We start from the raw sequence: 26,711 nt of genomic DNA, 5'->3' as shown, positions 1-26,711 counted from the left end.
TACTGTTAGCTGCTTGGACCCTACTACACTAAACCACTCGTGGTGCTACCCACGTTTGGTACCTGGGCTGTGAACGTGATTCTGAAATCGGCTGGTTTGCTTGAAGCACCACTGTAAGTTGTTGTTTGCCCTCTTCAACGGGAGGCATGTACCGGGGCTACAACGAAGAAGCATTATTTCCCTACAGCCCTATGAGCCCTTAAAAGGTGGTTAAAACAGACAGGAATTTGTCGTTTAAAAAGAATAGTTAAAAATGCTAAAAGGGTTTCCTAGGCTAGGACACCAAGTAACTGGGCTTTTGAATTGAATTAATGTGTAATTAATTGTTAATAACATTTGTTGTCACTATTCAGCCTACAATGGGAAATGAATGGGGAATGAAGGGGGGAAAAAAACCAATCAGCAGGAATTTGTGGAGGCATTGTTTAGGCAGACACCACATACAAGAAAGTATGTTTATTATACCTCTGTTTATACACTTCTGCTGAACAGCTGGCAGATCCAATTCTGACAGAGACAGACTTCCTGTTCGGAAAAATGCTGTTGTTCCAAATAAAACTCCAAATAAAATTAAAGGTATCACTCCACGAGCTTTAAAGGTGTAGACAATACCATTTTTATATGTTATAACTCATCTCATGTTTTAAAATTGTTGTAATACAAAGGCCACCCAAACTACCACTGGCATGATTTAACTTTCTTTGAAAGCGACATAAATGGAAAACAGAAGAATAAATGTAAATTGGCCCCCTTTTAACTGGATTTGAGCCTAGTAATTATTCAGGGGTGTGTGCGTTAGCGTTTGGCTCACGAACATTGACAAATGCAGGCTGCATATTTTAATCCTAACTGTCCTAGACACTAGCCAACAAAGACTTGCTTAATTACTTTTCACTCGTGTTAATGAATCAGTTCAAGTTTCTTGCAGCACAAGAAAAATGTCTGCAGTTTGTGTAGAAATAGTTATGTGATTTTACTTTTATTTTAAGCCATGCCTTTTCTAGTAATATCGTTCATTTTGAAATTAATATCACTGATTCCACTAATACCAATATTAATGTTATACGATGCCAGCGTTACAGGAGTAGCCAGTTTTAATACGTATGGGCTTTCAGGCAATTACCATATGGCTACCGTACGTTTTCTAAACAAACACATTCCAAACTGTAGCTTTGGAAAAAGTTGTGACTTTCTTCCTCCCATTAGCCGCAAATGCTTTTATTTTGTATTTCAAAAGTTCTGTATCTGGTACTCTACCGCCGGTATCTAGCGCTCACAATTTAGGTTCCAAGGAGTTTTTTTCTTTTATACCTCATTTCTACTTTTGATACCTGAATGTTGCTCATTATCCAAATGTACTACTCTTCCAAAACCACACACTAGTAAAATGTTTCAATTTATTTTTTTGTAGGATGAAATAATCACAGTTGGAGAAACAACTTGCTTCGTTTTCACTGAGGAGTGCATTTTGTTTTCACGGTTTTTACTACTACACAATCTAAAAGGTTACAAATAAAATCAGAAAAACGCGTGTTTTTTTGTCTATATGTCTTGCAGGAATACACATGTTTTCTTCAGTAGATCAAGGCGACCCAACATTAAATGCATTCAGCCATGCTTTAGTTGGTTTGTTCCTCTTGAGAAGGAGACTGGCTATGCTCGGAAATCACTCCAGAATCTTGACTATCTGTGACGTTAACTAGAACGAAAAAAAGGCACAAGTACAATTTCATTTAGACACGCTAAACACAGCAATTCTTGAAATGCAAAAACATTATCAGTATACATTAAGTACGTAAAATGAAAAACATCAGGATATGTTAAGTGCACTAGGAAACAGACAAAACATTAACAATTCGTGTGATTTTCTCTACCTTATGACATTCAGAACGAACTCCAATGTTGGCTTTAGGAATACCCCAGACAAGAAATGTTAATTCTCCTTCAAGGCCTGAAGACCTGCATGACTGATCGGCATCCAGGCCTTTTCCCCACACGGTCAGTTGGTCTTACTGTCGGAGTCCCTTTTACATCCAACAACACATAGGGTATCAACTGAGTAGAACTAGAGCACAGCAGATGGAGGGTGGGTTGTACAAAAGAGATCTGAAAGACTTAGATCACAAGATTGTGTATTAATGCATGGTGGCATGCGAATGAATGTTTATGCATGCGGCCATGTTTCAGTGGTTTTTACCATGCATGATAGCAAAAACGCAGAAAATGCCACATACTTTTGCTAACGATTTTTGCAGGTAGATACTATATTTACCTGCAGATACGTCACCTGTTCAATATTCCTAGGTGCCAGAGGAGATCTAGAACTTTTCACTGCCCTCCCAGGCTGGTTAAGGGCAATCGCCAAAGCTGAACTGAAGGATTTAGATTTGGCAAAATGGGCCTAAATCCCCTCATCAGTTCCTTCTTGGCAAAGATGTATAACAATTTTGGGCTAGATGTACAAAGTATTTTTGCTGCATTCGGCTGCTTGCGACCGCAAAAATGCTTTTTGTAATGTACCAACACATAAATTGCGAATCTGTAACATATTACCATGTAACAAGTTAATTTGTAACTCTGTTACTGGATCGCAGTTTGGGTTTGCAAACACAAACAGAATCGCTATTTACAAAGGGCGTGTTCAGGGTGTTCCTTCCATATAGGGAATCGGAATGTTATGTACCACTATGTTGCGATCGAAATGCAGTAGTAAAACATTTGCACTTTACCACCAACTCAAAGTTGGTGGTAACACATTCGCAAACAGGTGTTACCAAACAACTCTTCCCCTTTGTGAATGTTTGAAAAAAATATTTTTAAGAGCAGGCAGTGATCCCAAGGACTACTGCCTACTCTTAAAATATAAAATGAAATGTTTAATTTATATTTTTAAACACATTCTCCTCTTCTTTAAGGAAAGCTAGTTGCAGTTAGAAAAAAAATAGCTTTATTAAAAATCACAGAGATGGTAGTCTGATGATCCCTGTGAAGGTAGCAAATCCTAGAGGGTCATAAACTGCAACCTACCTCAGTAATATCAACATTTGCGATCTATAAGAAAGTAGGATCAGCTTTTATGGGTACCCCCACTTTTTGAGTGGTGCTACGTTTTTGACTAGTCTGACTGAGATCCTGCTAATCAGGACCCCAGTCTCTCTGCTTTCTTCCTTAGATTGTTATGTTCAATACTTAGGTACATCCCAGATTGAATACTGAGGTACCCTTATAAGTCCCTAGTATATGGTACTGAGATACCAAGGGCATAGGTACCCCAGAGGTCCCCCATGGGCTGAAGCATATATTATGCCACCCATGGAAGACAATTCAAACTGAAACTACAAAACTGCCATTGCAGCCTGTGTAAGCTGGTGCTAGTACCACTTACTGAAGATGTAGGTTTCCTATATCTAGGGTCACTGCACTTAAAACCTATAAATCACCCCTATAGCAGGTCTATGCAATCCTGAAGGCAGGGTGCTAGGTTCTACGTGTGAGGGTGCCCCTGCATGAGCAGGACACCCCTACAGGCTACAGAGTCCATTCTTCCAGGTTGTAAGGGAGGCAGCCATATACCATATAGAGGGGCACCGCGTAATTCCGCGATGACCATCTCGAAATTGGCTGCAAGGAATCCTATCATGTTTGGAATCAAACATTTTAGAATCATACCTCCCACACTGTAAACGGTGAGGGAGGTATGATTCCAAGCACCGGAAGAGCCTTCCGCTAGGCTCACCATGGCCCCGGGTACCAGTCTTCCAGATACGGACAACACAAAATGGTTGCTGTCGACCAGAGACACGAGGCTGCCCTCCTGCTGCTGAGCCAAGCTCGAGCAGGGGAAGGCAGAACAATAGGCATCCTGTCACAGGTAGGTGTGACCACCTCCCAGACAGGATTTAGTGTATTGGGGCAGGGTGGGTATGCCAGCCAGTGCCACTAAGTCTGCATGAGGGACACATTTGGTGTCCCCATGCATAGTCCAGTTCAAACCAGTCCTGGGATCAGTTGGCTCCCGCTTTGACATGAAACTGGACAAAGGACATGGGAGTAACCTCCCCACTGTCTAGACCCTCCCCAGGGAGGGTATCTTGAATCGTCCCAACCCTTTCCTAAGGGTACTTAATGGCTTACCTGTGGGTTGGTCCCTAGATTCGTCATGGGACAAGATTCAGAACAGACAACACTTCTTTTTCTACTGTCTGGGTACTCTGGAATTATCTGGACTTTGTTTGGGCTTTACATTTGTCCCCCTTCCCGTCTGCTGCATCGTCTGTGCACCATACGGGAACCTTCCAAGGCTTGTGGGCATCAAAAGCACCTGAAGGAATATCCCTTGTTGTGAAGGAGTCACTTCCATGCAGTCGCAGGCACCAAAACTAAGTCGACCAGTTAGCTGATCCTGAGGTCCGCCGGACTCCGAAAGGTTCTGCAACACAGGTGGTGGTTCTCCACAGCTCTCGAGGCCTGCCCTCTCACCAAGTTTGAGGCCAGTATCCCTTGTGGGGGCTGCAATAACCGAACCCCTGAGCACCGAGCCAACTTGCAGTTACAATGGCTTGTTGGCTTCCTTCCAAGAAAATGATCGGGTTCCCAGTAGCCCCAACCTCAAGCATCCTCAGTGACCAGAATCTTCGGCCACATCGCATCGTTTGCATTGTGGCCTGCATCTTTCCGTGAGCTGCTTGAGGTCCTCTTGCGATTCCAGTGCCTCCGACCTGTGGGTCCATTTGAGGGTCACATTTACTTCTTTTGGGCTCCCCTGATAGCTCCGGGCCTGCCCTGACTCCCCTACTTTTGGTGAGTCCCCTGGACCTTGCTAGTCCCGACACTGCACCTTCTTTGACTTCTGCGCAGGTTGCATTTGCTAAGGCTTGTTGGTGCTCCCTCCGGACACCCACCCCTCAGAAATCAACATCCGCCATGGAACAGCTCGTGCACAGCACTTGGTCTTCCTCAGTGTCACCTGGTCCTTACAGCTGCAGAGTCAAGGTCCTCGTCATCTCTCCTGCAACTCCTGACATCGGTTGTCATTAGTCTTTCAGATCTTCTGGTCACTCCTGAGTGACATAGACTCTGTCCCCTCTGCTTGCAGGTACCTCTCAACTAGAATCCACCTTCGTATTCCACCGGACTCTTTCTCCTTCATCAGCAGTGGCACATTCCTGAAGTCCTCCATTGGGTTTGATGGCGGTTTCCAACACCACTTCACACCTATGCATATCTACGGGTTGGAGATATCTAAACGTATCCAAGAGTATTTTATAATAAATACATATTTTTATAAATACCTTGTGTGGTTCTTTTTCACTTGATCAATATATATAAGATTGTATTCCAGTAAAACAAGCTGCTTTACACTACTTCTGGAAAAAGAATGAAGGCTGATCTCCACTGCTACCACTTAGAGAGCTTTCTATGGTTGTCTAAGACCTCCAAAATCACCATAAGGGTTGTCTGGACTGGTGCAGGGTGTACATCATATACCAGACCAGCTTCTCACACGACCCACTACGAATTGGTATTTAGGGACTAAGAGGCATATTCTCAAGGAGCTATCGCTGAGTTATCGGCACTTTATCACAGTCAAAGTCGCGATAAATATATCGCCCCATTCACTAGCTGGTGCTAACAACCCAAATCACCAGTTTTCCGGCGATAGCATCCTCAAAAAACATTGCCATGGATGATCCCGGCAACTATGGCTAATGAGATGCAGAGTAGGCGTTCCCGAGCAAAAAGCTGCGACAACAAAACTCCACAACATTCTCAACGACCAGCCAGATCTGCGATAAGAACACAAAACATGCGATAAGGCACGTCAGCAGCAGAAAATTAGCACCTGCTCTGACCTGGTGTAATGTCGGACGACAACCGGCAGCAGACAAGGGAGCACAGCCCAGAGCCACACCTGAAGAACAACAGATGCCCTGGAGCATCTGATCATGCAGCTCGGAGCACCAACAGGGCCACAACACCCACCACCACCACATCCAGGACCGCCACCCCTCCCCCCGACCACCACAGAGGCAGCGCGGACAAAGACAGTGGACCCACAGGAAACGCACCAGCCTCACAGACCTAACACCAGACAATGTCATTGCCCACTACAGGCTCAAAAGGACAACCATCCTATGCATCCTGACCATCATCGCCCAACAGGCTGACGGCACCAACACAGCGGACAACCAACATCCCACCCCAGACAAAGCTGCTGGCTGTGCTGCACCTGTTGGCCTCTGGTACCTCCCAACCAACAACCGCCAGAGATGGAGGAGTCTCACAACCAGCCACATCCAAGTCCCTCACACCTGTCCTGGATGTCATCATCAGCCTGGTACCCCAGTACCTATAGGTCCACCACAATGCGCAGGAACAGCTGGAGAACAAGCAAGGACTATATGCCATAGGTGGATGCACGCACGTGTTGGGGGAAATCACCAGCACACATGTCCTCCTTGTGCCCCCTGGTGACACAAAACACAATTACCTCAACAGAAAGCACACGCCTCCCATCAATGTGCAGGCAACATTCGAGCACCATGGAATCGCCACTAATGTCGTCGCCAACTACCCAGGCAGTGTGCATGATACCTTCATCTCCCGACAGTCCTACATCAACCAGCGCTTCCAGCATGGCACCAATGGAAATGAACAGCCCGTTGGCAAGTAACAAATGAACACCCCACACACCTCAACTCAACAACCATGAAAATCACAACTCTGGCAATGCACATGTCACAAAATCACATAAAACATGCAAAACAACATGCCCACCCACCAGACACGACAGCACAACTTACTGTGGTAACCTGGCCTAGCCATGTACATGAGCCATCAACATCATGGCACATCAGCCACACAATAGCGGAATGTGGGGAGAGGTGGGAGCCAGGCATGTGTGAAGGAGGTAAGTGACCCATGAATGGGAAAGTACATAATGCCAAGTGTGGCGGAGATGTGCTGGACAGACTGCAGTATGCAGAACACACCCATAACCATGTCGACATACACCGCTGGTGTATGGAGTGTAGTGGACAGTAGACGCAATAATGTCACCCCCGCCAGTGCGGAAGATCGCGGAAATGTAGCCTGTTACGTCCCCCCATGTAAGCTTGAGCGGAGTGGGCTGGCCCGGCGTACGGCAGGCTAGCAGAGGGGTGTGAATAAAAAGCACGCAGCCCTGGGCGTGGTTCTCTTACTGAATGCCAAACGTGTCTGCCAGGACGGCGCCTCTCACCCCGCCACGAGGCCGACGCTGTCGTTGTGAGCGGAGTTGCCCGAGATCCTGTGTGCCTGCTGTACCACGGGCCGCTGGACCCTGAACCCGTCAAGCCTGCCCCAGCGCAGTAAGGCCACACTGCTCACCTGCAGACACCAGCGTGTGTCAAAGAGGGCCCACCACGTGTCGGCCCAAGCTCCAAGCCCGAGGCCCGCAACCTTGGCAGCCTCCTCAGACCATCACGGCCTCCGCGACACAGGCCCGCTTTACTCCTTTCTTGTTTACGTACTCTACCGCTGCATCTGGCCTACACTACGGTCAAGTAGGTCACACATTTGGAACTGAGTCTTGATTATGCAATGGCAGAGTACACACTTCATGGCTGCTCATATCTGTGTACTCCCTTCTATGTGGGGCCACCAACTCTGTGCATAGCATTCCAACGACAGCTGTCTGTGGTCCCTTTCTGACTACAGCCTTCAGCCTACACTGAGTCTGAGTAGGTCACACACTTGGAACTGAGTCTTGATTCATGTATGCCAGAGTGCATAGCATTGCATGCAGGGAGAGGTGTAAGAGGAAGACACGGTTCAGTCCAGAGGAGAAAAGGATCATCCTAACAGAGGTGAGCGAACATTGCCGACAACTGCTCTGTGTCACTAACTCTGTGCATCGCAGGCCAACGACACGTGCCTGTGTGCCAATGCTGACCGCTGCCTCGGGCCTACACTGCGGTGAAGTAGGTCACACATATGGAACTGTGTCTTGATTTCATGATGTCGGAGGCCGTGCATAAATGGCAGCCTTACTTCACTGTACACCATTCGATCAGGTGGCAGCAACTCTGTGCATAGCATCCCAACGACATGTGGCTGTGGTCCCATGCGGAGCGCTGCCTCTGGCCTACACTGCGGTCGAGTAGGTCTCACATTGGGAACTCAGTCTTGATTTACTCATGGAAGATTGTATATCATTGCACTGGTCTCACCGCAACTGCATCCTCTTTCAGCCCTGGTGCCACTAAGTCTGTCCCCCGACATCCATGGACACTTTCTGGTTGAACTTTGGTGGTGACTGAGTCTATTGACTGGGGGTTGTCTTCATCATCATGTCGGTGATACAGACTTTGTGGTACAGATGAGGCTGTTGCATTCCACTCCCCCATTTGCTGCTTTCGGCTTCTGCCCTCTACATCATGCCCTGGAGGACACCTTCCACTGTCCTCCTGCCGCATCCACCTTGGACATCGACGAGGACCCACTCAACACTTCATGTGTCCCTATCTCACTGCACCACAAGTCACCATCCCGTGGCGGTGTGCCTGTGCCGGCCGCAGTGCGTCCGGGGCCACTAACTCTGTGCAGCTCAAGTCAGGGACCCTGCCTGCTGAGATATTGCATGGCCTCTGAGACGGTGGCCTTGGGTCATCCATGCCATGCGTCTGTGGCCCTGCACTGTCCGCAGCCTCCGACCTCAACTGCAGTCCACCAGGGCTCACACATCAATTCGAGTGCTGACCAGCCCGGACGTCGCATCACCGCAGGACGCACACGCCACCACCGCCAGGACCACCTCCAGGCGACGACTGCTAGAGTCGAAAGTGTCTTACCGCCAGACTATCTGAGTTGGTCACACCTGTTGTGGATGCCATCATCTATCTGATACCCTGCTCAGCAGTCCAGGTGCCACTGACTCAGAGCACCACCACTCATGGACCATTTCTGATTGAGTTGGGTGCTGTGGAGAGCACACGCAGCAATGTCACCTCAGGCAGTGTGGGAGACCTGGGATGATGATGAGAAAGATGATGCAGGTGTAACACATCACTGCAGCTGCATCAGGTAATTTCTGAAGGGACACAATCCTAGACAATTTCTTCACATGAGCAAGCTCAGCTCTAGTGCCCCAACATCAGTGCACTGCAACTCACGGACACTTCTGTTTGCATGTTGGGTGACCTCTGTACTTGCTTCGGGTACCACCATGATGCTCCGCAGTTGTCTCTGTAATGCTGGTGTTTTCTGTTTCCGTTTTCATAGTGTTCATTGTTCAAGTTGTTGCCAGCACCAGCAACTCCGTGCAGGCTGGCTTACACTCACCCCACACACATCCAGCCCAGGCGTCACTGTACATGTGTCCCTGACAATAAAGGAGCCGGGCGCACATGCCTGTAGCCAGTTCCATGAACTTTTTCAGTATGTCCTTGTGGTCATAATGTATGCATGAGGGTCCCTGGACCTACAACATTACATTGTACTGTGTACAGCGGACGCAACCATGTCACCGCTGGCAGCGGGTAAGACCTTGGACATGCAGCTTTGTCGTCACCCGCTCAATACATGGGAGGAGTGGAATGGGCCGTTGTATGGGGGTCGAGCATGGGGGTGTGAATGATGATTCCTGGGCTCTGGGAGTGGTTCATTGCAGGAAGTATGCATGTGTCCCTGTTGAGGTGTGGATCTCCTTTGAGGGGTGTAAGTGGTCCCTGGTGGGACTTGAACACCCACGTGTGTGATCTAGCTTGGCTTCCATGTGCTCTGACCGCACCGGCACCTGTTTGTCCACCTACTTTTGACATTCTGACACGTGGCGTTGGAATGCGATGTGTGCCGAGCTGGAATGTTGGGAGCCAGTCGTGGAGGTGGGTGCTTCCTGCTGTGTGATCTGTGCAGGGGCTGGTGTCTCCTCTATGTAGCTTGGCTGCACTGCTCCTGGGGGTGGGTTGCCTAAGATGTCCATGGGCTGTTGTAGGGCGTCGGTGTTAAAGGTGTGGTGGTCCTTTCCAGCAACACTGATGAGTAGTCTGGTCTGCTCTGCTGGAGGTGTTGTTTGTCCCTCTGCAATGTGAAGGGGAGATGCATGTTGACATTGTGTTGACAGGTGTGTTGGCGCATTGTTCTGGTTTACATGCAGATTGTATGACAATGTACACTGTGACTGGGAGGTGCTCTATATTTGATGTGGGACAGTGGACATTTGGAGTACATGACGGATGTGTGGTTGTACTTGTCCATTTCCATCTCACAGTTTCTTGCTATGTTAGATGTGATTGGCCTGTTTCTGCACCTGGGCGGACCCAGTTGTGTCCTTTGTTCTGCAGTGTCGGTGTTGCACTTTGTACCACATTGTCGCCGGATGTGCTGTTCTTGCTATGTGTGTGTGCTGCAGTGTGGCACAGGGATCAGGGACATGATCCAAGGTCATTGTGGTTGTGCAGTGAGGTACACATCATCGTGCATGTGTGCCATTGTGCCCATCTCCTCCTGTCCCCCCAGTCCCTGGTCGTTAGTCACCTGGTTGATGTTGTGTCAGTTTCTATCGGGCTGAGTCCGGACTCCCAACTCCTTGCACCGTCTCCACCCTGATGACTGTGGCCTCCATTTCCTCCAGCTCCTCCTGTGGGGCAGGACTCCCACCTCATGTCGCCATTGCTGCCTTCCTGTTGGCAGCAGGTTTGTGCTTGGTTTGGCTTTTCACATCGTGCCAGCGCATCTTGTCCTCCTCCATGGACCTCCTCGACACTCCGACTGCATTCACGTTTGTTATATTGATGTTCAGTGGATGGTGGTGTTCTGTCACCTCCGTGACGCTGATCTGGTTTTCCTGCGGACTGCACCCCGTCTGCCTCTTTCTCTTCTCCTTGGCCTTCCATGACCACGAGGTTCCTTGCTGTGGGGCTTGTGGGGTTCACGTTGGCCTCTGCACTCTGGCATCCATGGTGCTGCGCAGTTTCTGTTTTTCTCCTTTTCCCCCCTCTGCTTTTAATAGTGCATTATGCCACGTGGGAAATGCAGGCCTGTCGCTGGTCATCGCTGATTTTTGTATCGCGGTTGGCCTCATTGCAACTTTTTGGGCGTTCGTGTTTCGCATTTTTGCGGCATCGCGTTGTGTTTAACGAGATCATTTAACGCGTTATCGTGTGACTATCGCATGGTGACGTCAGGTTGAGAATACTACGTTAACATGGCGTTGTTTTCCCGCAATAGACTGCGATGTGCAAAGTTGGGTTAAGCTAAATTTGCGATGGTTATCACACGTTCTTGAGAATATCCCCTAAGGGTTAGATAACACTTTGGTACATTTGTAATACCGATTACCAAATAGCAAGTCACAAAAAATCGGTATTTGGTCATTGCTATTACTACTATTCGTACATCTAGTCCATTAGGCTCAAAATAATCCAGTAGGACAATGTACTCTTTCTGGCCACCTTACCCTTCTTACGACCAGTGTAACTGACAATGAGCTGGTCATCAGATCTAATTTCTCTAGTATGGTCAACGTCTGGGATCCAGCTGGGGTAGTCTCTTCTGCTTGGTGGGAAAGGGTAGAGGGTAAAAGACTAGAAGAGTAACCGATTGCTGCAGATGGAAAGAAGTGACCATCATGGGAAGGATAGTCGCTTTAGTTCCCGCTACCAACATTTCTCGAAAGATGCATGTGTAGGGCGGACAAATGCCTAGTGCTTGCAAATCACTTAGGCGCCTTGCCAAGGCCTCTGCAACTAGAAAAACTGTCCTTAATGTTAATAACCATAACAAATAACTATACAGAGGCTCAAAGTTAGCTCCACTCAAAAAAGTGAATGCCAATTTCATTACAATTGGAGATGTAAACAGGAATGGTTGGTCAGCAAGACAAAAATGCTGACAAGGCACAACTCTATTGGGCTAGCTAGTGCAAGTGCAAAGTGTCAAAATTACTCATGTCTCACGCTTTGCACATCAAGCAACACATCTGTTCTATCTTCCAGAGTAAATCATCTTGGCAGAGGAGCGATGGGAATATAAGATTACCTTGACTACCGTCTGTGGCAATTGAAACCAACTCAGGTGTCCCCACTCAATCTCCAGGCATGAAGGTAGTGGCTCCGGAGGTTGGGGTGCAAAACCTGTTCCATTGATTGACAAAGGAGTACCTCTCAGAGAAGAAGATGGAACAGGGGACACAGGCAGAGGTGTAGGAGGTCTGCCTAGGACACACTTCTTGGTCAATATGGGGTGATGTAGACAACTAGGGCCTGGTCATTGCAGATCTTCCCCAGAATCTGAGGAGTTAGGGGTATGGGAGTAAAGGCGCAGTGAAGTAGAATTTTCCACTTCAACTGAAATGTGTCTCCTTTAGAATCCCTGCTGTGGAAATGGAAGGGAACAGGACGTTGGCCAATGGGTGTTGGTGTGAATGACAAAAAGATCTACCTGAGGCATTCCCCATCGGGCAAATATTTATTGTCGCACTATGCTGCCATGAGTGGTCTGCAAGTTGATGCCAACACATGCAGTCATATCTGGTGTTCAGAGAGCCAGCCAAATGGTTGAAAACGACCCAAGTTGTATTCCGGTGCATCCAAGACCGAGCCTGAATGCTTCTGCAAAGAGAAAATGAGGCCCTACTTTTCCCCTCCCTGATAAGTAACAAATCACATCCTGGTCGTATTGATTGTCAAGATCTGGACAGACTGACTGCACAGGGAATCGAGAAAGGCCTTAAGTGCCAATTGGAATGTGCTCGGTTTGAAGAGGTTGAGGTCAACTGGGTGTGCATGAACAGGGTAGTGTTGGCTCCCGAGGTCAGGACCTCAGGACTTCTGCCCATAGAGCTAGAAATTGGAGCACAGAGAAAAGCTATGGAGCTGCACCAGTGGTGCGGCTGGCAGGGGCTCAGGGAGATGTACAGAGTAAGACTACGAGTAATTGGACTAGTGGTGCTGCTGGCATGGGCTCTGGGAACAGTATCCATGCTTCTTTCACTTCTTCTGACGTTTACATTTTCCTGGGAGGACTTCAAAGAAAGCAATGAACTTGCATGAGAGCTGGCATAGAATCCGAATAGCACTGACATCAACAGCCACACTCTCTTGTAGTAATGGGCTATAAACAACTTATCCTCACACACTTTGATGGCCTTGGGGTTCAAACAGATCACATGATCTGGGGTAATGACTGGACCTTGGATGCCAAAGACATATCTCATACGGTTCGTTAATAGACATCTGCCATAAACAAAATTGCACGTAGGCTGAAACTGGACTTCTTCTGAGGGGAGATATATTTCATAGCACTGCAGTTGGAAGAAATGTATAAAAGAAATAGAAACTTTCTGCAAGAACGCCTGGAGAGCAATCTCCAAATCCACGTCACAAGGGCATAGAAAAAAGGGAACTGATGTCAATGCTCCAGAGTGGGAGCTGTCTGGTTCCAGTGACGTTGTTTTTTACTTTAGGTGGAGCCAGCGTCCCCTACTGGATTTGGAGAGCTATGAAAATATTTAGACCCTGTCTGATGCCTGGAAATATTAAAAAGGCGAGGAACCTGCAGGCAGAAATATCCATCGGAAATAAGAAAGACTATACGTATGTTACCCAATGTCTGAGGCAAGGCCTATTCGCTTTGCCAGAGCTTGTTTACATTTCTAACTAAAGGCTTATTTTCCATAAATGTTTTACCAGCTACATTGTGTGCTCTGCTGTGAACTTTAACTTTAGTAACACATTTTTGCAAGTTGCCAGATAACACAATACAAATTCAAGAATATGCTTAGCACCTGATAAATAAAATGTGCCAACATTTGGCCATGTTACCTCGGTATTATGTTGCCTGCAGATTAAGGTACTCACTTGCTGACATATTTATTATGTATAGATTTGCTATGGTCCAAAATATGTGTTTGCTTAGCCCATTGAATTATGACCCATACACTTCTCGGTATCTTAAAATACATGCATTTTTAAATGTATAGTAAACAGAGCAAGAAATGCCAAGCACTGGGCACTGAAACGTAACCTCTTGGTCAAGTCGTCAAAGACTTTTCCCAATTGGTAATATGGACCTTTGTTAGCTGACATGAAGCATTAGAAAGGTAATACATTTCTAACTTGTGAAGCCAGGCTGACTCCACAATAAGGACCAGGAATCATTGAATATGGTTAAAAGGTTTTATTTTCGATTACCAATCAATCCAGTATATATGCAGATCAGAAATAAGTTCAGTAAATGCAGAAATTCAGAAGGTAAACTGAAGTATCTAAGTAGGTTAAGGCGCAACAGAGTAATATATCAAATAGCAATAATCACAATTGTATAAACACAGATTAAAGCAAACAGGTGTTCCATAAAGAAACTTTGAAAAGGAAGTTTCTCCCTCCTAATATTGCCAAGTTAAAAGGTCATCTAATAAAAATCTCAAAATCGGGAGCTTATGACAAAAGGGTAAGAAAGGTGCCAGCATGATTTCAGTAAAAGTCCAAAGGAAAAGGAAATCAGTGTTTAGCATAAAGCTTTACAGTTGCAAGAATAGGGCAAGCAGAGAGGTCTGTACCTCTCCAAGTCTAAAGGGAATCTGTTCTGTTCAACCTTCAACTATGATAACACCAATTTAAAGTAACAAGAAATTCAGTTCATTCTTATCTCTCTCAAACCGCCAGGCACCAATCAGGTCACTATGTGGTGCATCTGCAACATCACTTCTGGTTGACACCGTATCAAACTGCAACTTGCTTCTCAACCTTGAACATCTTGCCATCCTGGTACATGATGAACAGAAGGCCTCCTTTGACCATTGTTTCTCCACGTTCACTGCCAAGTTTCCTCTCAGGCCTTTCATCAGTCATCTAAAACATACATAAGCCTTTCTCTCGCTAACAAATATCTAAAATAATAAACATGCAAGGGAAAAAGAAAACCTGCTGGCAAAGCAAAATACAACCAAATTGTCTTTGGACAACAAATGCATTTGCTGGCCAGGACATGTAGGTTTAGCTTCTTCTTTCATCACGCTGCTCCCCTCCATTAAGAATAATGAATTTCTCATTTGTTTGTTGATTATTTTTGCTGCTTCCCATAGAATGCAATTTGTTTAAGTCTGGTTCCTATTCTTTGTCGGATTTGTACTCTGTTCTGTTCCCAGACTCTGGTTTATGTTTCTCATAACATTAATTAACAAGCATTTCCTGCAATAGGACTCTCATTTGCGAGAGTTCAAGCTATTGGCATTGCAAATGACAATGCCTTTTTTTAAAATCTGTTTTGATACTTTACACATAAATAAAAGGCATTGTCATTTACAATGCCAATAGCTCAAACTCTTGTAAATGCGAGACCTATTTTATTTCAAAGAAGCAGCCGCCATTGTCCCTGGCTGCTTGGAAAGTGAAAGCGTGCATGGCGCACTGAATGTTGCAGGAAAGCGTGTCGTGCCTGTAGTAGGAGAAACTCATTTAAGAAAATATTTAGTCTTTAAGCACTAAGACATACTATGTAACAACAGAACTTAAAGGGCCAGTCCTCATGGAAGGTTACAAATGAAGACAAGGCAGTAGTAAGGAGGGACTAACAAGCCTATTAACGAATCAGAAGCCAACATTTACAAATGACAATGACACAAGACAATAAAAAATATGGGCGGAAAGTGGGTGGAGCTTCACATACATACTCAGCATGCCTGGCAGAACAGCGAATACGCTGCCCAGGCTCGACCTAAAAACGGATATTGCAAATCTGTTCTCATTTTCATGTTCTTATAAAGAAAAATTGCATTCTCTGGAGGAGCACTTTTCTCGGAAGGGGCACTTATGGGCAACATACTACGTCTTTTTATTGTATGACACAATAAGTATGTATTGACAAGAGCAGTACCATACAGTCCATCCCTATCAGATGTGCAAGCCTACTCGGTGTGCCAGTTTCAAAGTACTGTAATACATTCTTCAGACTTAAAGAATAAAAATGTTGCATGACCCCCAAGACAACATCACTTTGACTCTGATAGAAAGAGTGCTCTGATTTTACTTAAAGTGGTCATAAAAAGTGTGTCCAAACTGTCTAGCAGTGAATCAAAAATTAAAGCCACAGGACACAGGACGATATGGAAACGTATCCAAATACTTTGTTTTAATTTACGTTTTTTGTGCTTGTTTTTGTATATTCATTTCGACTCGTGGCAGCACACCTATTAAACAAGACTGGAGCTTAGACAGTAATAAAAACAATATCCACCATTTCTTTCACAGTTTGCTCCGATTTACTTCCCACTCAGCTACCGATTTCTAATGTAATTTTTCTCCTTCAAGTCAGCCTGGCTCTCAATCGCCAGGACCGACCTTTGGGCCAGGCACCTGTCCTAGGGATGGCGGTCAACACAAGCAGGCAAGAAAGGAAACTAAATGATCAGAAGTGTATAGCGCAACACAATCAATCAATCAATCAATCAATCAAGGCATTTATACAGCGCACTACTCACCCGGAGGGTCTCAAGGCGCTTGGGGGGGGGGGGGGGGGGGGGGGGGGGCGGGGGGGGGTGCCGCTACTGCTCGAACAGCCAGGTCTTGAGCTTCTTCCTGAAGGAGAGGTGGTCTTGGGTCAGACAAAGGTCGGGAGGGAGGGTGTTCCAGGTCTTGGCGGCCAGGTAGGAGAAGGACCTTCCTCCAGTTGTTGCTCTTCGGATGCGGGGGACGGCTGCGAGGGCGTGGTTGGTCGATCGGAGGTGGCGTTTGGGAGCGTAGAAGTTGAGGCGGTTGTTGAGGTAGCTCGGGCCTTGGTCGTGTAGGGCTTTGTGTGCGTGGGTGAGGAGCCGGAAGGTGATTCTCTTGTTGACGGGGAGCCAGTGCAGGTCTCTCAGATGTCCGGAGATGTGGCTGCGTCGGGGGATGTCGAGGATGAGCCTGGCTGAGGCGTTCTGGATCCGCTGGAGTCTCTTCTGGAGCTTGGCGGTGGTTCCAGCATAGAGGGCGTTGCCGTAGTCCAGTCGGCTGGTGACGAGTGCCTGGGTGACCGTCTTCCTGGTCTCGGTGGGGATCCACCGGAAGATCTTCCATAGCATGCGCAGGATGTTGAAACAGGACGCGGAGACGGCGTTGACTTGTCTGGTCATGGAGAGGGAGGAGTCCAGGATGAAGCCCAGGTTGCGTGCGTGGTCTGTCGGTTTCGGTGCGGTGCCCAGGGCGGGGGGCCACCAGGAGTCGTCCCAGGCGGAGGGCGAGGAGCCCAGGATGAGGACTTCCGTCTTGTCTGAGTTCAGTTTCAGGCGGCTGGTCGTCATCCACTCGGCTACGTCTTTCATCCCTTCGTGGAGGTTGGTTCTGGCGGCGGCGGGGTCGTTGGTCAGGGAGAGGATAAGCTGGGTGTCGTCGGCGTAGGAGATGATGTTGAGGTTGTGTTGGCGTGCGATGGCCGCAAGGGGGCTCATGTAGACGTTGAAGAGGGTGGGGCTGAGCGAGGAGCCCTGGGGGACGCCGCAGATGACTTCCGTGGCTGCAGATCTGAACGGTGGTAGGCGGACTCTCTGTGTCCTTCCAGCGAGGAAGGAGATGATCCACTCCAGTGCCTTCTCCTGGATTCCGATGTTGCTGAGGCGCTGCACTAGGGTGCGGTGGCAAACAGTGTCGAACGCTGCGGAGAGGTCTAGGAGGATGAGGGCCGCTGTTTCACCGTTGTCCAGCAGGGCTCGGATGTCATCGGTGGCAGCGATGAGGGCGGTCTCGGTGCTGTGGTTGGCTCGGAAGCCGGACTGTGAGGGGTCGAGGGATCCATTCGTCTCGAGGAAGGAGGCCAGCTGCTTGTTGACGGTCTGCTCGATGACTTTGGCTGGAAACGGGAGGAGCGAGATGGGGCGGTAATTCTTGAGTTCGGCGGGGTCCGCTGTTGGTTTCTTTAGTAGAGCGCTGAGTTCGGCGTGCTTCCAGCTCTCAGGGAAGGTGGCGGTGTCAAAGGAGGTATTGATGATGTCCCGCAGGTGGGGTGCGATGACAGCGTCGGCCTTGTTGAAGACGTGGTGGGGGCAGGGGTCGGTCGGAGATCCGGAGTGGATAGAGTTCATCGTGCAGATGGTGTCTTCTGTGTTGATCTGGGTCCAGGCGCTGAGGGTGGTGGTGGGGGGCGTTGGTGCGGTCGTGGGGAGCGTTGTTTGTGGGCTGAAGCTGTTGTGTATGTCAGCGATCTTGTTGTGGAAGTAGGAGGCGAGGGAGTTGCAGAGGTCTTGTGACGGGGTGATGTCGTTGTTTCCGGCGTTGGGGTTGGAGAGCTCTTTCACGATGTTGAAGAGTTCCTTGCAGTTGTGCGCGTTGTTGTCCAGCCGGTCCTTGAATGCTGTTTTCTTGGTGGCGTGGATCAGTTGATGGTGCTTCCGGGTGGCGAGCTTGAGGGTGGTCATGTTGTCCGGTGTTGGCTCCCTTCTCCAGGCTTTCTCGAGGGCTCGGCAGTTCTTCTTGGAGCTCTTGAGTTCGTCGGTGAACCATGGGGCCTTCTTGCTGCCGGCTCTGCTAGGCGGGGTCTTCAATGGGGCGAGGTCGTCTGCGCAGTCGCTGATCCACTTCGTGAGGTTGTCGGCGGCCTGGCTGGGGTTCGCTGAGCTGGCGGGAGGGTGCTGGCTCAGGGAAGCGGCGAGCTGGTCTGCTGTGATCTTGTTCCAGTTTCTTCGGGCAGCCTGTTGCTGGTGGTGGTGGATTGTGGATCTTCTGAAGGTGAAGTGGACGCAGCTGTGAGTCCGGTGGCGTGGCTGAAGCCGATGTCCTTGCTGGAAGAGAAGACAGCGTCGAGTGTGTGTCCGGCGAGGTGGGTGGGGGTGGTCACCAGCTGCTTGAGTCCGAGGTTGGCGAGGTTGTCGAGCAGGGTGGTGGTGTTGCGGTCGTTGTTGTTCTCCAGGTGGAAGTTGATGTCCCCCAGGAGGATGTAGTCAGCGGAGGGGAGGGCGTGCGGGCTGATGAAGTCGGCGATGTCTTCGCTGAATTGTGTGCGTGGACCCGGGGGTCGGTAGATCAGGGTACCTCTGAGGGTGGTCTTGGGGTCCGTGTGGATCTGGAAGTGCAGGTGTTCGGCGGTTGTCAGGGTGTCGTCGGTGTTGGTTGTGATGCGGATGGTGTCCCTGTAGATGATGGCGATCCCTCCTCCCGTCTGGTTGTCGCGGTCTCTTCGGGTGATCTTGTAGCCCTCTGGGATGGCGATGGCGATGTCGGGTGCTGAGGAGTCGTTCATCCAGGTTTCCGTGAGGAAGGCGACGTCACAACACAGAATATTTACCCTCCAAACACTGCTTGTGACAGGTATTATGTCTGCTTTGCGCAGAGTAAACTAGGTGCCACTACCGTCTAACAAGCTGAAAGGCCTGAGGTAGAGGCGTTGAGCGAGGCACACGCCCACTCTCTCGACTCTGCAGCGTTGGCACTGGACCTTCCAGCGCTGTGTCTTGGCAACGAGGCCCAGGGAATTGGGGCCCCTCGGGCGCCTTCCCCCTGGGTCCTGCAACCCTAGTGTGATGGAGGCCCCTTTTCCTGGGTCTTACAAAGCTGGGTGTGTGTCTGACCCCTACCCAGCCTTGTCAGGCTTTCTGATGCATCATCACCTCAGCAACACAACTAGCGCTAGACAGACAGCAAGGGTGGTTTGTTGCGTGCAAAATAAAGTGTTTCTTTGCATAGCACTGTTTAGGCTCGAACTGAACAATAAATAAATAAAAAAACATGATAAACATGCACATGTAACTTTAGGAATAAATGAGTAACTGAGTACTTGTTTACACACTCAAATGCCATTTTCAACATGAATGCAATATAATGTGAAAAATAAGCGTATAATGTTAATGAGAATTACAGCTCTTGGGCCCGATTCACAAAGGTATACTTCGAAGTTTGGTCTAAACTTAGACCAAACATCTAAGTTTAAGACTTTGGGAATTCACAATAGGCATTTACGAGCCGTATCTTTATGTCCGCACTCAGGGTGCAGATCCGCTCCGAGTGCTGACATAACAATAGTGCTCGTAAATGCCCTTTGTGGATTCCCAAAGTTGTAAACTTGGACATCTGGTCTAAGTCTAGACCAAATGTCTAAGTTTACCTTTGTGAATCAGTCACTGCATGTTTGAACTGAACATTAGTGCACACATATACAAATATCTAGTTTCTACAGTGAATACATTTCAGAAATACATCTAAATGTTTCACAGGCGTTAAAGTTAAGGCACGGAGTAAATATAATGTCAAGTGCACATATATAGTCTGCACTCTGTAACGTATGAGGGTGGAGTCTAAATTACGCTGCTCCAATGGCGATGTCAACCATCACAATCAACATATGAATCTTATCCAACAAGCTCAACCTCAAAATTCTGATGTTTTCAATATTTTTCGTCTGGAGATTTCCAGGTACTTCATTTCATCATACATCCTATACTGACCCTCCTGTTACATATACATTCTTTTCCTCCTTATTTGTCTCCTTTCCTGTTGCACTTGTCTCTTTGCCTTCACCCATCTGTAGCCCTTAAAGATCACAAATAGGCACACTGCACACAGGGCAATTATCACAAGAGGTTTCAAAATGGAACCAAATATTCGACTTCCAAGATTCCCAACCCTGTTACCTACTGCAGTAAATCCTTTTTCAATAGCATTCCATGCACCTGCAGCTATCAACTCCTTCAAGTCTTCCTTTATGTCTGTAAGGTTTTTTAAGTATTTCTCCACCTCTCCAGTCTTGTCAGGTATACAGGTACAACGCTACTGAACTTTAGAGACTCTGCCATTTTTATGAGAAGGATGTCTAATGCAAGACGATTCTGCATCACCATAGATCTTATAGCTTTTATTTCAGTGTCCACAACTAACAACACATTAGCATTACTAGTAGATACTCTATCAACTATATTGGACTACTTCATATCATTCAAAACTACTCCTATAGAAGGGATCAATGCACCAAATATGTCTCCTACTATCTCTTATAGTAGTTCTAGTGTGTGAACTCCATACTGGATCATCTAAATGCTCTACATAATACATCTTTGGAAAGACTATTGCCAAGTAACATATGCCATACCATCCTTGAGCTAATAGAAACTATGCCTGGTCCCCACAAACATAGAACGTCCAGGAATAACAGGCTCTTATCCTCCCATTAATAATAGCTAATTCCCTTCACATTCAAAAATGTGGTCACAATCACTCCTTCCCAAGTATTTTGTGTTGACTGCACATCTGAGTTTTCGCATACCGTTTCCCTTTATTTTTCCAATCCAAATTGAGTTTAGCCATAGTTCCTGACTCGTCATGCTTTAATTCATCTTTAACCCATTGGTTTATAACTCTGTTATCTCACCCAGTTCTCCAATATGCATCTGCTGCTCTCTTACTGCCTGCCACTCAATTCAGAAGTTTCTTTTTGACATTATTTCTAGCAGCATAAGCATTATCTAATGTTATAATGGGTTTAAAGAAACTGTCAGCGGTTTCCATCTCTTTAGTTTTGTGGTGGAGATTCAAGTTTTTGAACAAAGGGACTTCAGAAAGCACTAAATCATAATTCAAAAAATAATACAGAAAATTACCCCTTCCATATAAAAGTCTCAGCAAATGACTACAAAAACAGCATATGTAAGAGATAAGTGATGGTAGGTAATGCCCTCTGCGGCTGATGAAGGTAACTATGTACAGACGTGGCAGTCCTTTGCGTCCATAGTGTCAATGTACTCCTAAAGCAACTTAAAATAAGCATTTGAAGAGTAATCTCTTCTGGATGTATCTACCTGCAATGTCTTGAAATCAAATGTATACAAGTTATTGTCAGTAGGGGTGGGATTACAGATCTTGTTCCGGAGTTATCCTCAACTGAATTTGAAAATGCGGGTGAGTATAACCCAAAAATGAAAAAGAAAATCCTATAATTACAACTTTTAATACACCTGCTAGCATAAGCCTACCAAGTCTCTCAAAACAATCTGACAATTGCACCCCTCCCAACATGAGCGGGACCATGAGAATGTCGAGCCATTGGGGACAGCGAGCTATCTGGAATCGCCCGTCTTCCATCTGCTAAAACCCAAAAGTCATCATCTCTTTTAACACAACCTGTTCTGACCCAACTCGGCTGCTTTGCCTCTGGAAATACTTCTTGCAATCTCTTAACTTCCTCCCAAATATCAGCTGTTATCAACAGAAGGCTGCAATTGGTCTCATATTCAGATTCATTTACATATTTACCATTGAATGTTCAGGCCACCTGGGCACAATATCTATCAACTATCAAAAAAGGAGCATCGGAGGGATAATAACCAGGACGCCCTCCACTCATGTGATTCAAAATACAACAAGACCTTGTTATAGAGACCATGTGTTCTCTATAACCAGGTCTTGTTGTCTTTTGAATCACAATATCTATCAACCTTGTCAGCATATCAGTTGACAACTGTCACATAATTATCTCCGCTGTGTGGGTGGAACATTTCACAACCACAATTTTGGTAGACAGTTTCAATGCCTCTAACAGTCTCATAATATGTGCTCCGCGTCGGATAGGTGATCCTGACCTTGTACATTGATCCTTGACCTTGTGGGAGTTTGTACCATTATTTTGAGGTCTGCCTATGGGAGGAAAGGTCTTAGTTTCCTTAGAGCAATTCAGTTAAAGGTTAGCTCATCATTTGGTGGAACTGATGTGCTTATGCATGGAGAGGGCATGGCCCAGGGTAATATCTAAGTATTTTGCAGAGTCAATGATGTGTGGGATACAGTTCAAGGGAGTGAGTTGTGGGAGCCAGTCTTTGATGTTAGGGGCGATAGCGGGTGGAGGGATTAATAGGAATTCTGTTTTGAGGGTATTGAGTTTGAGGTGGTTACGGGTCAACCAATGTTGCTTTTTTCTCAGGTTGTTATTTAGGATATTGACGTCAGGAGAGGTGATTTTCATATAGAGCTGAGTGTCATCTGCATACATGTGGTTGGAGATGTGGGTGAGCTTGAGGACTTCGGTTAAGGTTTCCATTTTTAGGTTAAACATTGTTGACAACAGAGTAGAGCCTTGGGGTATGCCAAGCGACACTGGCGACTGGTTGAAAAGGCTGTGGTTGATTACAATGCGTTGAGATCTAATGTGAAAGAAAGAGGAGAACCATTTTAGCACTGAACCAGAGTCCCATCCTGTGTTCTAACAGACTCAAAAGGGTATCATGATTGACCGTGTCAAATGCTGCTGACAAGTCAAGTAGGATTAGTAGACAAGAAGCATTCTGGTCAAGTGAGTGTAAGGCATCGTCAACAATATGGACCATGGCCGTTTTGGTGCTGTGACCCGGTCAGTAGCCAGATTGTCATTGGTCGAGGAGTTGGAACTGTTCGATGTATTTGCGAAGCTGTAAGCGCACACATTTTTCTAGGAGTTTGGCTAAGGTTGGGATATTGGAGATATGACGGTAGTTGTAGGGGTAGGACTGGAGGCAGTCAGGTATGAAGCCTTGGGTGAGTGAGACATTCATTATCATTGTCCATAATGTGAGTAGGAGTTGAATGGACTTGTTTAGGAGTTTGGAGGGCATTGGATGGTTGAAGTGGTTGGAGTATTTCAGAGAGGTCAATAGTTTTGAGATCTCCTTTTTGTTGAAGGTTTTAAAGCTAGACCAGGTGACATTGTTTTTGAATGAGCAGGGAGGGGTTCTTGGGCATTTTTCCTGTTCGAGTAGGGTGGGGATTGAGGGGGGAAACACACTGTAGGTGTTTTGAAGCGCTCTGGATATCCGTGCTGATTAGCGTAGTTTTCTCAGCAAAGGTTTCACAGTTAGGTATTGGTTTGATGTCTGAGGATGGGGGATCCCTTTTGTGGTTCGTAGGGTTTTTAACAATTTCAAACAATTCTTTTCAGTCAATTAATTGCTGTGTCTAGCTGACTTCGGAAGAATGCTGCTTTGGTGCTCCTGATTTGCCAATTGCCTATTAGTCTTTGTCGTAGAAGTTTGAGGTTGGACATAGAGGGGGTATGTCTCCATGATCTTTCTGCAAGACTGAGGCCTCAACGTGCTTCGTTAATGATAAAACTGAACCAGGGGTTGGATCTTTTAGATGGGATTATCTTTGTTTAGAGGCAAGGGCGTCCATGATTTCTGACATAGAATTGATGTAGTGTACAGTGGCGAGGTCATGAGTATCATACATGGAGGATGGCAAGATCAGTGTGTTGTTGCTGAAAGCCAACATAGTGAGTGGGTTAATCTTGAGGATGTCTCAAACCCAATGTTTGGCTTTCACAGGTTGACCCTTGGTGGCAATTGACCTTTCATGGATGACGAAGGTGATGAAGTGGTGGTCAGTCCAGCCACTGGGTAGGATTGATTCAACTTATATGGTGTTCTTTATTGCAATGATTAAATTTAATGTGGCGCCTTTGTTATGGGTCTGGCTGAACCCACTGTGCTGAGGAGTGCATGAAGGCATATGCTGTCAAGAGCTGACTACTGCTTCCAAGCTCCGCTCACCTCCAGCATGGCCCAGCCAGAAATGGGACGGGTGTGTTGAATAGAGGTCCAGGAGCAAACAAAATGGGTGCTGTTTGGGCAGTGAGCTGCACAGTCATCAGAGAGGAAAGAGGAACTGTTACTGTCACAGAAGGTCTTCAGAGGACAGCCGATACAGGGATATTCACTAAAACGTGATTCCAAGCCAGGCAGCCTCTTGAAAGCTCAACCTTCTGGCGGCCATCTTGCTCCACTATCTGTTCCATGCATTTGTGTAAGCACTGAGAGAGCGCAGCCCTCCCTCTCACTGCAGAAAAGTGCAAAAGCTTTGTTATAATCAGGCATTCACAGCAGAGACGTTCTCTCAGCTCTAAGAAGGCAACCAGGCAATCGTTATCTAAATGGTACAAGATCTGACACATCCTTGTGTGTTAGCCTCTGTAAAGGCTTGCCCATTAGGGAAAAGTTGGGTATCCAATGACAATAGTTGCCCACCATTCTCAAAAACATCCTGACTTCTCTCTGGGTGGTTGGTGAATCATTTTCAGAATCGTCGAGATTCTTTCTAGCTACATCTTTCTTGCTCCCTTCTTAATGTGATGTCTGAGATACAGAACTTCTTTTTGACAATACTGCAACTTACTTGGGGCATTTTATGTCCATTCACACCCAAATGGTTTAGCAGTGCAATGGTGTCTCTACTACAAGCTTCCTGAGTATCTGATGCAACTAGCAGATCGTCTATATATTGCACCAGGACACAATTACAGGGAATCATTAAGGACTCAAGGTTCTTTTTAAGGATCTGATGAAAGATTGAAGGACTTTCTGTATACCCCTGTGGGACTCAGCACCATGCCAAATCACGGTCCTGGAACAGTAAGGTAAAAAGGTACTGACTGTCCTCATGTAAGGGAATAGAGAAAAATGCCTGACACTATGCAATCACTGTAAACCACTCATCTTCACAAAGAATCTGAAATAAAATCACAGCTGGATCCAGCACCATGGGACAACAGGGAACAACCATGTTTTTAATCTTTCATCAGATCATGCACTATACTGTAATTACCACTAGACTTCTGCAAGTCCATGCTGGGTGAGTAACATGGACCCCCCGTCACAGATGTAATCCTGGCAATCATTTCAGGAGTCAAAATTGTACTGAGGAGTTCTCAGATAATGTCACATGGTCATGATAGGCTTAGCAGAAACACCGTCAGTTACATGCTCATGTTTCTTAAGTTGCCTTCTCTTTTACACATGATGACTTTTGACATACATTTGCGTGCGTGTCAATGCAGGATAACAATTTCTGGATCTGCATTGCTTACATTTCAACTTCGTAGGCATTCTATGATGTTATCTTGAACATTCAGTACAAGGGATAAAGCTCACTACACAAATGTTATTTGTGTTATTGTCGAAAAGGTGATGACGCTATCCAACTAGAATAAACAATTACAGCCAAAATAGGGGTTGCGATATGGCCACACAGGTTCCACTGTTATAAATAGAGAAACCACTTCCTTGTTTAGGCAGAGGAGCACACAGCTGACACTGCGGGTTACCACATGTCGGAATTCCAGTTCAGCTGATTCCTGCGTACCAACATGGGGGATGTCCAGCTCTACAACAAGACTGACAGCCTAATGGCACTTACCCACAGGTAACAGGGAGTTAGTCCACCCAGCAAGGATCTGGCAGATGACCCACCCTAAGCAAGACTAGGTTAGGAAGCGCTTGTTAGAAGTACACATATACCCAGTACTTATATGCCTGCATACATACACTGTCTTAGCACGATGGTGGAACTGTTAGTTCTTTTCACTATTCTGGTAATACTAATTATATTAATCTTTTTTATTCTACTCATAATCGCAGCACACGTATTTTATTCAAAAATCACAAAGCTACAATAAATATTGTAAAGCCTTGCTGAGTATTTCTTGTGTACTTCTTGGGTATGCATGAGAGCCCAAACAAAATGGTGCTAGATCTGTTACCATGATTTCCTTGGGGGATCAGGGTTGTAATGTTCTATGGTTGCACATACATTTGTTACCCTGTAAGGTTAGGGGTTTGGATGGTGCACTGTGAGCTAGCAGGACTATAGGTCAACATCTCCTGAGGGAGTGCGGATAATCAGACTCGCACAGCGGTGGTGGGCTCAGGTAAGCGCAGTGGGCGGAAAAGGACACGGTGGGGGGGGGGGGGGGGGGGGTGGAGCCGACAAACGACTGAATAGGTATTACTTATTTATTTAACTATACATATT

General features: G+C 46.7%; 1 protein-coding gene across 1 annotated transcript in view; it reads right to left on the bottom strand.

Annotated features, from left to right (window-relative positions):
• Nucleotides 1-1,540: 1,540 nt before the first annotated feature.
• The window catches only part of DMRTB1 (DMRT like family B with proline rich C-terminal 1), a 504,969-nt gene continuing 479,798 nt past the window's right edge, over nt 1,541-26,711 (bottom strand). The window contains exon 4 of the mRNA XM_085600154.1: nt 1,541-1,699. Coding sequence (XP_085456280.1) covers nt 1,620-1,699 — 80 coding nt within the window. The 3' untranslated portion in view covers nt 1,541-1,619. The remainder of the gene's footprint in view (nt 1,700-26,711) is intronic.

This window comes from Triturus cristatus, chromosome 4_2 (assembly GCF_964204655.1).
Source record: "Triturus cristatus chromosome 4_2, aTriCri1.1, whole genome shotgun sequence".
Taxonomy (NCBI): Eukaryota; Metazoa; Chordata; class Amphibia; order Caudata; family Salamandridae; genus Triturus; species Triturus cristatus.
This window is presented reverse-complemented; position numbering and strand designations above follow the sequence as displayed.